At 33.4% G+C, this 16,139-nt stretch overlaps 1 protein-coding gene across 1 annotated transcript; it reads right to left on the bottom strand.

Annotated features, from left to right (window-relative positions):
* Positions 1-10,519: 10,519 nt before the first annotated feature.
* LOC134268776 (ficolin-1-A-like) lies at positions 10,520-16,139 on the bottom strand. The gene is made up of 5 exons (XM_062751022.1): positions 16,085-16,139; positions 15,306-15,442; positions 11,714-11,804; positions 11,356-11,520; positions 10,520-10,775 (listed from the first exon to the last, which is right to left on the bottom strand). The coding sequence occupies exons 1-5, from the start codon at positions 16,137-16,139 to the stop codon at positions 10,534-10,536; spliced, it is 690 nt and encodes a 229-aa protein (XP_062607006.1). The 3' UTR covers positions 10,520-10,533.

Raw genomic sequence — 16,139 nt, forward strand, 5'->3', positions numbered from 1 at the left:
TATTGGTGATTGATTTTGACTGATTGATTGTATTGATGATTGATTGATTTAATCAATAAAGCAATGACAAAAACTGCCAATCATTCTTAATCTATTTTGTCGAAATAATCCAAATTTGCAGTAATAACCACTTAGAAAAATCATGAATGGGTCTGAAAATGCCACTGACTTGACCGAACCAGGGAAAGTTCAGACCGATAAAAGGAAAAAATAAATGCCAACACACTTCAAAAATAAATCATACTAAAAGTGAGTAAAATTTACAAAACTGTTCTGTACATTGCAAAAATGGGAATAAACATATATGTCCCATATTGCAACAAAACAACTTTCTTATAAGATATATGTGAGAAGATACTGTTTCTATTAATCTTTTACATATCAATTATGATAAATTAAATTCACCAGTGTCTTATGAGGGATAAACATATGCCCCCATCACAACAAAATCAGATTATTGTTCCAAGTGTATGCTTTCTGTGGGTTCTAAGTATTTACAAATGACTCCGTATAATGTTCGATAAGGGATAAACATATGCCCTCATAGTCACAAAGAATAACATTCCTCGCTGTCTTTTAATTCACTTTTAAGTTCACGTTTGATCTTCACGTAAGGTCTACCTAAAGCAATGTTTCAGATGAGGGATCCTCACAGAAAAAGGATAAATCTGGAACGCATTAAAATACATTTCTAGACTAATCAAATGAAAAACGATGGAAAATAAATCGCCGGGGTAAAAGTTGAAACTAAAATAAAAAGACCCGTACGGGCGCAAAAAACTGCCTGAAAATTGAACATAGAACTTGCCTTAAGTACTGTAAAAATTCACAATATTTTTAAGATATCAACTAATTCCGAAAAAAAAACAAAAAACAAATTGGCAAATATTTTTCCAACAAATTTCCTTCACAGAAAAAAGATAAATGTCGAATGCATTAAATTACATTTCTAGACAAAAAACGATGGAAAAATCGCCATATGCAGGGTAAAAGCTGAAAGATATTTCGCGCATCATAGTTAAATGAAGCGTATTTACTGTTTTAATGCAACTTTTTTCGCTTTATTATTAAAATTAAATAAAATTAAGAAATTAAAGGTAAAAAAATGTAATTACAATTTGATATAACTGATTTTTTAACCGATTTTGCATATGATAGGTAGGTTGACGTCGTTGCAGTGTGTTTTTGACGTTATGATAATCTGTAGCTCTTAAAGAAAGGGGTAATAAAAATATTATTCAAGAAAAAGTAATAAAAATAGGCTCTTGAAATTAAAAACATAGAAACTTGAGAATATCTCCAATATATTTATTATGTTTTAATGTGAATCCATTGTGTACGTCATATTTTGTAATACTCTATAAAAATAGTAAAATTTGCTAATTTTTTGCATTTTGAGATGCCCCCTCTGGTAACAAGACGGTAGAATTTTGTGTTTCTTACATATATTGTATAATACAGTATTACGCATCAAATATTATAGTTTGAACAAAATGCCTATTGTAGTATTTGTATAATTTGCTCTCAAGTGCTAAAAATTAACATTTTCCTATATAATCCTATAGTATATGTACATGTATTTTGAGACGGTCCCTCAAAAATACCTGGACGGTAGATTTCCCCCAAACTTTGCATGAACACTGAAGTTAATGTAAGTAATATATGGTATAAAAATGAAGAGTTTCGCTATTGTAGTTTTCCCACAATAAAACTATAGTCGGCCCCCTTAAATTTGATTACATGTAGCCGTATTGGTCATTTTACCTAAAAGACATATTTGTTAATTTGAGCTTTATTGTTTACGCACTAGAAAATATACATTTCTTTTACAGAAGTCAACAAAACCCTAAGTTTGTTAAAGTCGTTCAAGGTACCTAGTATTGTAATAAGATAGGTAAGAGAGGATAACTTGCATTTTAAAAAAAGTATCTGGACTAACTTTCTGATGCAAAATAATTCAAAGGTATTATGTCATTCTACGAAATTTATTGTCACAGTAATACATGTACTTGTCGCTTATCTGCGGTGATTTTCTTTGATCTTTCTGTGGTGATATATCCCATATCACATATGCGATAATACTTTCCACGCCCCTTCATATATCACTGCAGGAGGCAGAAATCAGGTCATGAGAAAAAAATTGATTTTATTTTACAAGTTCATAACTACAGAAAAATGAACATATTTACCTATTTCTTAGCCTTAAACTAAATTCATATACATGTATTTAACTCAGTTGAAAGTTCACAGTCGTTCAAAAGATTAATCCATTTTTAAAGTTACGGTAAAATATCCAAACTTTATATCGTTAAACTCCTTGATCCTTGATATAATCAATTATACTCGGCTTCTATGATGTAACCTATACTTAGTTATAGTATTTTAACATAAACTAAATCTACCAACATATTTATGTACATAACTACTTGCTGTACTTAAAATCTTGTAGAGTATTTATTAAATAAACTTTCATTTAAACTTCATGACTAAAATGTGCTTGAGTTATAGTATCGATAATTTAGATTATCATTTATTATAATCCTTACAACAAAAATACAATTTTAACCTACATCTAGAAAAATGATTGTTCCACTATAAGGTATGAAATCGAAAGTTGGGTTTTCTGAATGAAAATCCCTTGAACTGTCTTTAGAAATAAACATTAAGATTTATTTATTTTTATAACAAAGGGAAAAAAGAACTGGTAACTCATCTTACGTATCAATTTGCATTTCTTTACATTTAAAATTCTTTATTTAGCCAAACAAAAGGGAAGTCTATTCCAATTTTAGATTTTTAGTGCTTTCCAAAATAAAATACTGCTTTTCATTTTTCATTTTTTTTTTATTTTGGTAGTATAATTGTGTAATTCTATGTGAGGCAATTTATGCACGAAATGAAAAAAAAAGAATTTTCATCCTTAAACAAGTGAAGAATTTTAATGAACAACTTTATTATGAATGATCAAGCATATATTTTGTTCATTTTTTTTAAATTATTGATGCTGGACGATTATGTATGTGTTATAATTATGTCACACAGGTATTTGAGATCAGATATCTCTTTTTAAACTCAACCATTTGGAAAAATGCCATTTAAGAAAAAGGTAGACATAAAAAAAACTCAAAAACTCAAAAATCTATACAAATATATTAAGTGGACTATGCTCTTTCCATAGGTAAATGCAACACCATCTTTACATAGTGACAATTTTTTATATTACATCGTACATTCAGTTCGAGAAACAAATGGTTTAACTACATAAGATATACCGTTGCTTACATGTACAATGCAATACTCAAAGCAAGTAGTGTGGTAAAGACTGTTCAAACAATGTTTCCAATTGTTTCCAATTAAATGTGGATATACTAAATGGGAACAGTTTTTTGGAAATTAATTCCTCTCGAAAGTGCTGCTGCTTTAAATATAATTTGCTTTAGTAAAAAAAAATAATGTTAATAGACTCATGTCCCAGTACACAGAATTTCATGCAAAAAATCTAGCAAGATAGTTCATAAATGCACAAAAATATCTAAACGTAGTATAAGACTGAGATGAGGTCCGTCAATAAAAAAAATCACAACCCTCAAATGAATAATTAAGTTGAAATCATTACAAAGAAATACTTTTCATTTTACATGTGTGAAAATGTGAGTTTTGAAAGTCTTCACACCAAACTGTCCCTCTACACGATCAATTGTCGGATTCTGATTCCGATGTACATGTATTACCTTATCTCTTATTTGTCACCGTTCACGGTAGCTCAGTCGGTACAGCGCTCTCTTCGTGATCGGGAGGCCGTGAGTTCGAATCTCGGCTGCGACTGACCTAACTCGATAAAAAAAATGGATAGCAACTGTTCCTTCGCCATGCGATCGGCACTTTGAAGTGAAAGTTTCGGGTCCTTCTGATGAGATCTTAAAAACCGAGGCCCCGTATCAGCGTCAGGCATTGGCACGATAAAGATCCCTCACTGCTTAATGCCCTGAGTGCCGAGTAAATTTCAAAATTTGAAGCCATTCACCGGCATACGGTGACGTCTCCATATGAGTGAAAAATTCTCGAGAGGGACGTTAAACAACAAACAATTAATCAAACTTATTTGTCTTAAAAAATGCATTTGTTTCATTTTGAGATTTTATACATTTACGTTAAAATTCTGGAGTATCTATTTTTTTGGTTTAATACACAAATATTTGCAACTCAAAACTGGTGATCAAAAGTGCCGTCTTGTGACGAGAAAGGGAAGAAGGGGTGACTTGCATTATCAACAAAATGTGTTTGTGAAACACTTTTGCCCCCATATGGCAGCTAATGGCAAAGTTTTCCGAAATGTCAAATTCAAAGATCACAGTTGGAAACAGGAAGAAGGTATTTTCACGAACAAACACCTGTAAGACAGGAAAACCTAGTAGTACTAACTACTTTTTTTATTTCTTTTAAATCTATTTCTTTTAAATCTATTAATAATATTTTAAAATAAAGTTGGAAATTTGTCGTTTCCATGTATACTATTACCAAGTGGGACAGGCTGACAAACAGAGAGCTGGACGGACGGACAGACAGACGGACTCAGAGGAAACATATTGCACTCCGGTTTCATCAGAAGGGGACTTAAGATTGTGATATTTTGATAAAATTACTTGTCACTTTTTATCGGGTGGAAGCTGTATCTTATTAGCAAAATTTAAGGGACTTCGACCCTCAGCCAGGAAGGACAACTCTTTAATTTATGATTTGATTTAAAAAGTTTTTACATGAAACTGGAAAATAAAATATTTTCATGCAACAATTTTCATTATATGCCCTCAATGTGCTTCAAGGTTCTTTGCAAAGCTCCATAAATCACTTCTAATTTCATATCATGTTAATAAACATTGGTATCTAAAAATGCTTTTTTCGGGTTAAAAATTTCTACTTTTAATTTGACCTTTCTGAGAAGTTCTAAGAACTTTGAAGAACATTGAGAGGCATATAATTAAAATTGTTGCATGAAAAGATTTAATTTTCAATCTTCATTTAAAGACTTTTTGAACTAAATTTTAAATTAAAGAGTTTTCCTTCCTGGCTGAGGGTCGGAGTCCCTTTATGCACTTTAAAAAAAAAAATTAAAAGACTGGTAGTTGGTTAATTATTACAAAAAAAAAAATTAATATAGCAGTTACCAAGGAATTATTTTTATTTACTTATAAACTATGCAAAATATGACATAAATCAGAAAACATGGACTTGTCTCCTACTGAATATTTATTACGTGAACCTTTACTTAATAAAGGTAAGCAATTTGATTTACGTACCTCTTGAACGAAACCCTTAAACCAGACATGGATATCTGTGCTTTAAGTACAGACTTTTACAGGGTACCCCCTGAGCTGTTGTTAAAAATAAACTGGTACACGCCTTTTTAAATACATTTTGTGTGTTTTTATTGGTTTTTTCGTAGACACATTTTAAATTACTCTTTTTAACTAAATATTTAATGTGTATTAGCTACCACAGAAATCATATACTGTTATGGTGAAAGCCAGATTTAGACCTATATATTTTTTTAATTGTTACATCATTTTGAACTTTAGATCCAATTAATTAAAAGAAGATTTATGGAATAAAAAACGCATAATTAATATTGTTTTCAATCGATCTGCATAATATTCTCTGTAACCACTTTCAACATTCAATTTTTTTTACAGCATATAGTCGCAGATTTTTTTTTATTACTTTGGATGGAGAATAAACACCTTTTAAAATACTTTTAAAATATTATTAAATCATATGAATGTTTAGTTATCATGGAAACTGTGTCTATTTTACTTAAGTATTTAATAAAATGCAGCTACTTTTATTGATGCAACTCACTTAAATAAGATTGATTGTACACTACTTAGGGGAGTTTTTGAGAATATTTCACTTATAAAAAGACGTCACAATACACAGGTGGAGGGTTTCAATTTTTGATTTTAATCGGCACTTACGGCCATTTTTAGCATTGGGAAATCTTTATCGTACCGTCTGTTTATAAGGTTTAATCCGATGACCCGTTACTTTAACTTCTAGGTGCCGATCGAAGAAATTTGCCACCTATTTCTATCGATTTAAACTCATGTCACTCAAATCACGGAGCGAGCGCTCTACCGACTTACATAAATAAGAAATTTGACATCAAATTAAAAAAAAAAATTCTAAAAAACAAATGAAAAATACGCACCATACATGGTAGACGGCATTCATATGGGTTAATACAACAGAAGCATTTACTAAAAACAACTGATGTAAATATTAAAGAAATGAGCTACTTGTGTCATAGATCATTGAACACGATGTTATGAAATAAACATTAGCACTACAGACATATCCTATGACGGGGCGTAATGGTGAAGATATCTGCAAAGCTCATGTTAATAACAAGTACAAAGCTAACTAAAACAGGGCTGCTTATTTTCGTGTTTGAATATACTGTACGCCATTCACTTCCCCTTTTGAAATCTGCCGAAACACTGATTTTGCTTACAACATGAAGTAATCAAATGTATTATAAATCATAATTAAAGAAATATATATCATAAGCTGAACGCTGTCAAGTCACAAAGTCGAATGTATTTGTATATGAATCTTGATTGATTGATAGATTGTATACTGTTTAACGTCCCTCACCAGAATATTTCACTGATATGGAGGCGTCACCATTGCCGCTGAAGGGCTGCAAATTTAAGCCTATGCTCGGCACTTACGGCCTTTGAGCAGGGAGGGACCACACCTGCTGTGACACGGGGCCTCGGTTTATACGGTCTCATCCAAAGGACCGCCCTATTTAGTCGCCTTTTACGACAAGCAAGGGGGTACTGAGGACCTATTCTGACCTGTAGATCTTGATCCCAGACATGAAATTGTGAAAAGTGGGCTTGGGTAAGGGTTTAGTATAAAACGTTGCTACATTTATTCAATGTTACAACATTTTGAATGAACATCATTGAGAGTCAATTGATTACATTCTTTTATCCTAAATTTCTTTTCATGATCGTTTCCCACCCGATAATGATCTTATACCCAGTTTGTCATATCTGAAATCGAAAGAGTGCATGTTTAGCTAGTGAGGAAATTCCAGATCGTAGATAGAGAATGTAGAAAACACAGAGAGAGATTTAATCCTTGTTGCATGTCAAAGAATAATGGGAGAAATTGGGACATTAGTCAGCGAGATTTTAATGTTGAGGTCAAATTAGGCTTGAATTCATTCATTCTTATCAAAGTTCATCAATGCGTAAATCCCTGACAACTGAAATCTATGCCAAGGTGCTTCCTTGAACCAGATAAATCTGGGAATTCCGTTTAGTTAGTGTGTTGTTCATTCTAAATATATGACAGAGTGTGATAAATCTGTTTCATACTTGGATATTTTACTTGCAAAAAAGACGTTAATGGTAATAATCTTACAACCAAACTTTATGATAAACATGATGGCTTTAACTTTTTTATAATCAACTTCGCTTACTTATGCAACAATATACCTACATGCATACGGAGTATATATATCTCAGTTGATTCGATACGCAAGAGCTTGCTCTAAGTATAAACAATCTCTAAAACGAGGAAATTATTGACAAGAAAGTCAATGAAGCAAGAATATCATACTAATATTATATAAGTATTGATTTTATATTCGTACATGCATGAATTTGTAGCTTAAAATTGCGTTATTCAATAAAACAAAAGAAATTTAATCAAAAACATTCATTCGGCATTATGCATCAATAGATTTATCTCAGTTATTACGAGCAATAATAGAAAAAGGATTCCATCTTTTCCTACACCCCTTTGGGATCAGAACATTTTTAGATATGTTTCAATTTCGCCTATTCATAAAGAAATTATTTTTTTTATTTACGCCCCATCTGAGACATCCAGCCTGTGTGAAAGGCAAAAGTTGCTAAAACAAACTAGGGGTGAATAAATTAACGGATTTAGCATTAATTGCTTGATAAAGTATCAGTCAAATTATCCGGCGATGTGGTATACAAGTGCTGTTCAATAAATAATGTCCTAACAACGATGACATACAATATAGATATCCTCTGATATTAAGCTTGACTGAATCTTTAATGAATTGATAACAGTTGATGTGACAAATCCTCATTACATCGTTTCACTGTGAGAAGCTGGAAAACAACGGAAATTCGATGCAGTGCATTAAAAATGAATGTTAAAGAATGAATACTGTTAACTAGAGTGAAATTAAACAACTCCTGAAAATTGCTGTTAAACTTGTTAAGAATCCCCCAAAAATATACACTGAAATATTCACTGAAAAATGTGAAATATACAGCAAGAAATGTCTGCTTAACAGATACATGAGCAGTGGATTTCAATTAATATAAATGATAAAATGGACATAACAAATGGGTACCGCCCTTGGGATGTACAACAACCAAATGGAATGTACATGTACTATTTGCCAAAAGTCAACCAATTATGACTGATGATATTTAATTGACTTTAAAACACACAAAATTGATAGTCATCATTTGGGGGGTAGTTCTCACTGTTTTAAAGAGAAATTTTCTGAAAAAAATACCAAATACTCAATGGTCACTCTTTGTCCTGAAAAATGTGTGAAAACAAAATGTATTTATCCAGGATTGTCTGAAAATCATACGGATAATGAAAATTGAATCCATTGTTTAAACCCTCAAAACGAATTTACAATAAGATGTACTTGACAAAAACAGCAGAGGTATGAGAAAAACAAAGAATTGCAAGAGCAAAAAAGATATTTTGACAATTCCTTGAATATTAGTGTTCATATTGTTCAAATTTCTATTTAGAGAGGCAGTTTAATTACCGAAGAATATAGAAAGCATCTTTTATAAAACAAAATCGAGATTTTTATGAAAGAAAGAAAACAACTTAAGGATCTCCTACATTAAATTTAATAATGACAGTGTCCAATCCTACAGACAATGAAGGGGTCTCGGGGATAAACAGAAACTAAATGTTTTATCACAAAAACAATATTCTATCTTTCACCCATTGATTTGTTTCATTTTACAAACTCGAAAAAAAAAAGAAAATAAAAACCTTTCAGAAAGGTCAAACAAGTCAAAGAAATCATAGGATCTTTCATATTCCAGGACAATATCGAAAAATATGTTCTAAAACAATCAAAAATCGGATGAAAATGTCACGGACATTTGCCTAAATTCTAAGAGAACATTTAAGTGAAATCATCAAAACCAAATCATGGAAAATGTTAGTTTCTTTCTTAGTATCAATTTTTATCCAACAGCCCTCGTACAATTGGAAACTGATGAGGTTTTTTTTATGAAAGACAAATAGCGTAGTTGCTGGTCGGACACCCAAAGTAATCGGGTAAAGTGGTGGGTGTCATCGGGAGAAAGTAAGTTGTAGTTAGAAATCAGCGATGCATGTCTCTATCGATCCCTACATCACCAATCAACGGTAATCAATAACTAACACATCTTTTAAGGATCAGCCGTATGGTGAAGCATCGTTCAGTGTCCTTTAATCGGAGTTCAATGGGAGTTGAGTGATATGCAACAGACATAGGAATAACATTATTCGATGTTCGACCATCAGTGACCCATAGTCGACAGGTGTACGACCAATTTTCTACAATGTATGAACGTAACCAGCCAAGTATTGTGGGTTGATAGTGTCGATGGGAACTATCGGTCGATATCCGGCCAGCCGGATATTTGTGCCCCACGGGTCAAAATATGTTTTCCTCTGGAAAAACTCGCCATACGATCGTCGGTGGTGGAGGTGTGTTTGTAGCTGTGAAAGTTATATTAAGAACTATTTCACTGATGAGGACCGCTTTTTCATATTGCTCAGACCACCGATAACATGTACCACCGGTCTATGACAACAAGTCGATAAATCTGAGTGAGTCTGAACAACAAAAAATCAAATTCCCGAATCTTTTACATTGCTATTACTTTAAGACATCAGCAAAAATTTGATAATAGAATAGAATTTTTATCTGAGAAACCTCCATTTTCTTATTTTTCCATTAAAGTACGTATTATCTTAATGAAGTCAGTATTTATCATTTTGTATAAACTCCGATTTTATTCGTTCATTTATAGTCAAAAACTAACTAGTTCAAAATGTAAAGTTTTGTACTTATGTATTAGCCAATATTGTTCTTATTTTATATGCATTCGGGACAAGCAACTGCGATTTTTTCAAAAGTAACAAGAGAATCCTAATACTGTAAACGTATAACATTTGGTTGTGTATTCTCCTTAGCGCTTTTGGCGGAGAGAACTTCATCTAATTCATGTACAACGCAAAATGTCTTGCACATATATACAGAAAATAAAAACATTGAGAAATGCGCTTAATCAAATATATGCTAAAACTTTCAAAATTCAATTTCCACCAAATATTGTACACGTTAAACATGTTAAATACATGTATAATGCATTTACAGTATCTTTCAAAACACTATCGAATCAATGAAAAAGTTCTTTCTTTTCAGCATCTGAAGCAAATTTATAATAAATAAGATTCGTTTTAAAGTCGTTTTATTTTCATTTCTGTGGTCTTGAGTGAGTAGTGATATCCATGCCAAGTTTTCCAATTAATACCGTCAGCGTATGACACGTGATTTCCGCTGAGGTACATTCCATTCAGGTTGGAATAATGACAATTGTTATACCACCAACCACCTTTGGAAGCTTGTGCACAGTGACCTGACGTGTCGTGGTCCTTTGTGTAGAATTGTGCCCCATTATGATGAGCTATCAGCGAGTCACCTATAAAATTATTCGGAGATAATGATGCCACAATTTGATAAAGGTAAAGAAACAAAGTACAGTGCTACCTTGGTATACTCCCATTTTTTGTCAAAAATAGAATTTGACAATATAATAAAGCGAGGCTGGTAATTTATAGAGCTCTGTTCAAAGTCACAATGGAATGAGCCATACTGAACAGAAATGCGGAATTTATTTCAGTTACAATCAAATAAATGCTTGCTTTTGTACATTTGAGTGGACTTTAATTTCTGTTTTTTTTACATGTTTACTTTTAATTTTTCCAAGTATTTTAACTGAAATGAAATAAAAGTGACAGAATATTTATTTAGTTTCTGCTCTTTCGTCACGATCAAAGAACTTAACAACCCGATAATAACTACGGCGTCAATAGCAGATAAAAACTCTCGGAATAAATAGATTTTTAAGGTTTATCATCGATTTCAACTGAATCAGAAGTGGATTATTTAACTACCTTGTTCTGTTTGTTAAACATTATGAGTGACGAATGGAAAATCACGTGACAATGTAACCTATAAAACCCGGTATAAATTAATATCAAAGAACGTTTTTTGTTTACCTGCTGTCCCTTCGTAGTCTTCAACATGAAGATTATACCCATGGGCTTCATCACCGATGGAAAATCTTTTGTACAGAGCATACCTTTTTTCATTATTAAAGTCAGACATGTCTATTCGCAGTTCATAATATCCTTGATTAACAATTTCATGTATTTGGTGGTTTCCTGAAGAAAAAATTAAATTAATGGAAATTAAACTCATTAAAATGCCCTAAAGAAATATCTTTGATTATTTGTGCTCCTTAATTAATATTTCAAGAAGAATAGTTTATTTAATTCCAATGTATTTATTAGGAAAAATGTTACTTTTTATGTATAGACACTTCTAATTAAAAAAAAAATTCATAACATACCAAGCCAATATTCCCCAACTTGTTACCAAACCCGTACTTGTAGTCCTTCCAATTCCGGAAAAAGTCTATCACCCCATCCATCCGTCGCTGTATAACCTAAAATATTGCTTGACCGAATGATTTTTCTTTGTGTCGAATATTCTTTGTGTCAAATACGAACGACACAGTGCTAAATAAGTAGTAATTACCCAATAAATACTATTCAAAAAGTGGGGGAAATTGGATTTACAAGGCTAATAAAATTCAGATCATGATGTCGAGAAGGAAACAAATAACAGGAAAAAACATCACGGAAACATTTATCAATTTATTCGATACTGTGTACGTATAACCAGAAAAGGACAGATTCTCCAGAGTTATAATAATAATAATAATTTATAGAGCGCTAAATATTAATAAATTAACTCTAAAGCGCTGTACAATAAAACGCAAGCAAACATAATTTAAGAGCTATGAATACATACATGTATATAAAATACATACCCATATAATTATGTCTTCGAAATTATAACATTACATTGTACATGTAAAATACTTAATTTACATACAAAATAAAATTACGCCATATATAAAACTGTCAATAAAGGAGTATCTTTTGTGCGTACCTGCTAAAAGTTGTGCTCATAATTAAAAAGCTATTCTATAAAAATGCGTCTTTCATTGTCTTTAGAAAAAGCTTGGCCTGTTTTATGTCATTAGGAACGTCGTTAAACAAAAATGATGCTGTCCAAAAATGCGCTTTCCAACCAAGCCGACGTTCACCATACGTGTTTGTCCTAATTTAAGGAACAACTAATCATGATATTGATTTAGATTGCAGTGATCTTGTGGGCTTGTATTCCATTATAAGATCTTTGATATAAGATGGAGCGAAGCCGTGTAAGGATTGGTAGACATATATTTCAAGATTTTACACTGTGGACGAAAAGAATCGGTATCCTATGAATGTCAGCTATTAAAGGTGAATTTGCGTCCCGTTTCGATGATCTTGTAACTAAACGAGCTGTCGTGTTCTGGACTTTTTGAATCCGTTCTAGTATGGTCTTTAAAAATCCATATGGAGGGCAGTTCTCAATTTGGCAGTGATAACGGCGTTCACCTTTGTCGTGCAGGCTTCTTTTGTAAGAAAGCGCCGTATTGCTTGACTTGACGACTTAGGACACCTGCTCTTCCATAGTAAGGTGTTGATCAAAAAAGAAACCTAGATTTATCACACATGGCTTTAAAAAGACCAACTTTTCAATGATATTATCACCAACTTTTAGTTGTATTTTTGGCAGATACTTCTGGTGTTGCTTTTTGTTGAAGATTATTAACTCTGTCTTTTCTTGGTTTAGTTTGAGTAGGTTCGATGTCATCCATGAACCAGTTTCTCTAAGGCACTCTTCAGTCGAGAGAAATATTAGTAATTGTTCCAATTTTCCAGTGGTCTTATAATCCTGTAGATTGTGTATCATCTGCATATAAAGCAGTGATATATCATTCAGTGTCGATGGCATATGATTCAAATGGGTTTGGAGAAGAGGCAATACAATTTCGGTCCGAGTACAGATCCTTGCGGGACACTAAAAAGCAGCTGTCAAGACTCTGATCGGACGGATCCAATTGTGACACATTGTTTTCTGTTCTTGAGGTAAGACTTGATCCACTCAAGTGCACCATCAAAAATCCATAAGACACAGTTAGGCGTTGTAATAGTATCTTATGATCTATTAAATCAAAAGCAGCGGATAAATCAAGAATGATAAGGACTGCTGAAGATTGTTGGTCCAGAGCTGTCACATGCCCTTATTGTGGACCTTGATGACGGCCGTTTACGTGGAGTGCCCGGGATTTTGTGCCGACTGAAGTGCATTCGCGAAGAGAATTCGCATCCAAGTGGGTATCAATCCTACGAAACACAACTTTCTCAATTTTTTTTGAGATTAAACTCAAGTTGGATACGGGTTGATAGTTTTTAGGGTTACAGTTAGGGTCGACAACAACACGTGGCCACAAAGCCAATTTACCACCATTCTGAAACAGAGTCAGTAGATGATATATCCCAATCGGTTAGCCAGACAAGCTCGGATTCGGTGTTGCATACTCTTAAGGTCTCAATACTGCAGCACGTTCTTGCACATTGGCAGGAGATTGTTGACGTTAGCATAGCACAGCCATGCACGATGGCGAAAAAAAAACCCAGACTGAATCCGGGCCATAGGAATGTGGTAATATTCTGTTGTTTAGATAATCTGTAACGATCATGGAGCTATGGCATCTTGCATTGTCTCTTTGAAAAATGAAACGACGGCTAATGCAACGTGTAAAAGACACAACATAGGAAAGACGTTGTTCCGGTAGGATCTAGACTGTCTTGTGCAGGTGTAACAACATACATGCAAGTCTGTTCTGTTGGCAACAGTGATGTCTCCCCACACTTTTACAGATCCACTTCCATATCGATCATGTCTAATGGCGTTAACGTCATGGACACGTTCGTTACGTCGACGCATAACCCTTCTGCGTCTGTCCAAGAAGTCGAAAGTGAACCTCAACTCATATGAGAACATTCAGTAGTTCCATCGGCGATAACCCTAGCTTTGATGGTGACAAACCCTTTTCTGGACCAAATTTGACGTTCCCTGAAACTGAGAATGACACGTGGACGACGGATATGTAATTGAAATCTTTGCAGTCGATTCCTGATGGCTTCTGGCCACTCACTGCCAAGCCAGTATCCCTTTGAAGATATATTATCTGTTTTGCTGTTACCAGACGATTTCTCAAGGCAATGGTGAGGATAAAAATGTCCTGAGCCTGAGTTTTTACACATAAGTACTCTGAAGTTGACATCTGAGCAAACCGAGTAGCTTGAGTCTGACCATAGTCTGCTTTTAACAGACTGGGAAACATCCATTGCCCTTGCCACAGCTACCTGTCTTGTGCCAACCTGTAGCATGTTAAGGGAATGTATCCTTCATTATGTGTCAAACTTCGGATGGTTTTTATTTTATTAACGACTTCAACAATTGAAAATGAAATGCTTTTTCTTCAAAACTTTCATTTAGATATTGTTTTAACCTTTTAACTCAGAGGCATTCAAATTAGCGGTATCACAGCCCTACTCGGCAGCAGCATCCCTTGTAGATCGTTAAAGTGTGATTGGTGTGTTTGGGCATTGAGTTTCTTTGAAAATACTTCCTTTGTAAGGGATTTTACAACATGGTTCATTATCCCTTTGTATATGTAAACTGTTATTTTTATAAACTACAGTATTCCCTATCTTTTTCAAATAGCAATATACGTTTGTTATGTGTAGATACTAGATGGGCATGGTCATAAAGATAACTCGGAAAGGTAATTATATGCTGATAAGTCACTTGCAAATGTACCATTACCACGCCAACTGGTATCTGCACATAACCAAACGTATTTCATTATATAAAAAGGTAGGGGATAGTTAAAGACTACTTTACAAAATTAAAAAACGATACCTATAACAGTAAGCAAAAAAATATCAGAAAAAGGTCATTTGAACCAATAGTTTAACTAAAATAAAAAATTTGATTTGTTATAAAGTGGAAGCGTCTAATGATAAGAATGACACCAACAAACCGTCCAACCACCACCATCTGTGTGCTGGTCACAGAAGACCTCCAGCTGTCCCCCTCCTTGTGGATAGATCGTGTACACCTTGCTCTCCATGTAACCCTCCCATAATACATCTTGGCAGTCTCTTGGAAAATTTTCTACTACACAATTAAAATAGACAGTGTTTATGAAATTAGTCTTTTTGGGGTGACCGATTATGCATCAGTTGTAAAAACGATAACTATATACATGGTACATTAAGTTTTTATTTTCAAGATATTTTTCGCAGATTTGAAAAATATGATAATTTCACATACGAGAGTTGATCCAAAAGTTCGTGGAATTTCTTTCTAAATTTTTTTCTTGATTTGATGAAAGCAAACAACAAACACATTTATGAAATAGAGTCATAATACAACAATACTAGAAAATTTCATCACTTTCCAATACCAATAAGGCCACACGAGCTTTCTGAAAATAGATAGTTGTGAAACCCTGGGGAAACTTTTACGTTACGCCAAGTTAGATATGTCGCGTCACGTTATACATTGTAGAAGCATTTCATCCTAATGTCCAATTCGAATACGTAGTTCTACCAATAATGCCTCTTTTCTCCATTGTTTGTTCTCAAGAAAAGCCTGGGTATCCTCTCGCACAAGGTCATCTTTATTTTTCACTCATATTACAAAATGCTCCCAATCTTTCCACATGATGTTCCAATTTCAGTAGCAATGTCAAGAAGAGTACATCAGCCGACAACGTCCTTTAAAGGTTTTAATTTGTCTAGGGCGATAAACACTTACAACAGATCCTCAAAAAAGCGGCCACACATTTAATCACCGTCCACAGAAGTTCCAT

The sequence above is a fragment of the Saccostrea cucullata genome, unplaced genomic scaffold, assembly GCF_032062105.1.
Source record: "Saccostrea cucullata isolate Sc308-1 unplaced genomic scaffold, CSIRO_AGI_Scuc_v1 ctg13760, whole genome shotgun sequence".
NCBI classification, from domain to species: domain Eukaryota; kingdom Metazoa; phylum Mollusca; class Bivalvia; order Ostreida; family Ostreidae; genus Saccostrea; species Saccostrea cuccullata.

Coding starts and splice junctions, on each gene's coding strand:
- LOC134268776 (XM_062751022.1), bottom strand. CDS start 16,139: ATGGAACTTCTGTGGACGGTGATTAAATGTGTGGCCGCTTTTTTGAGG. Junction 11,805..15,305: donor CAGATGGTGGTGGTTGGACG/GTTTGTTGGTGT, acceptor GCAATATTTTAG/GTTATACAGCGACGGATGGA. Junction 10,776..11,355: donor AGACTACGAAGGGACAGCAG/GTAAACAAAAAA, acceptor ATAATTTTATAG/GTGACTCGCTGATAGCTCAT.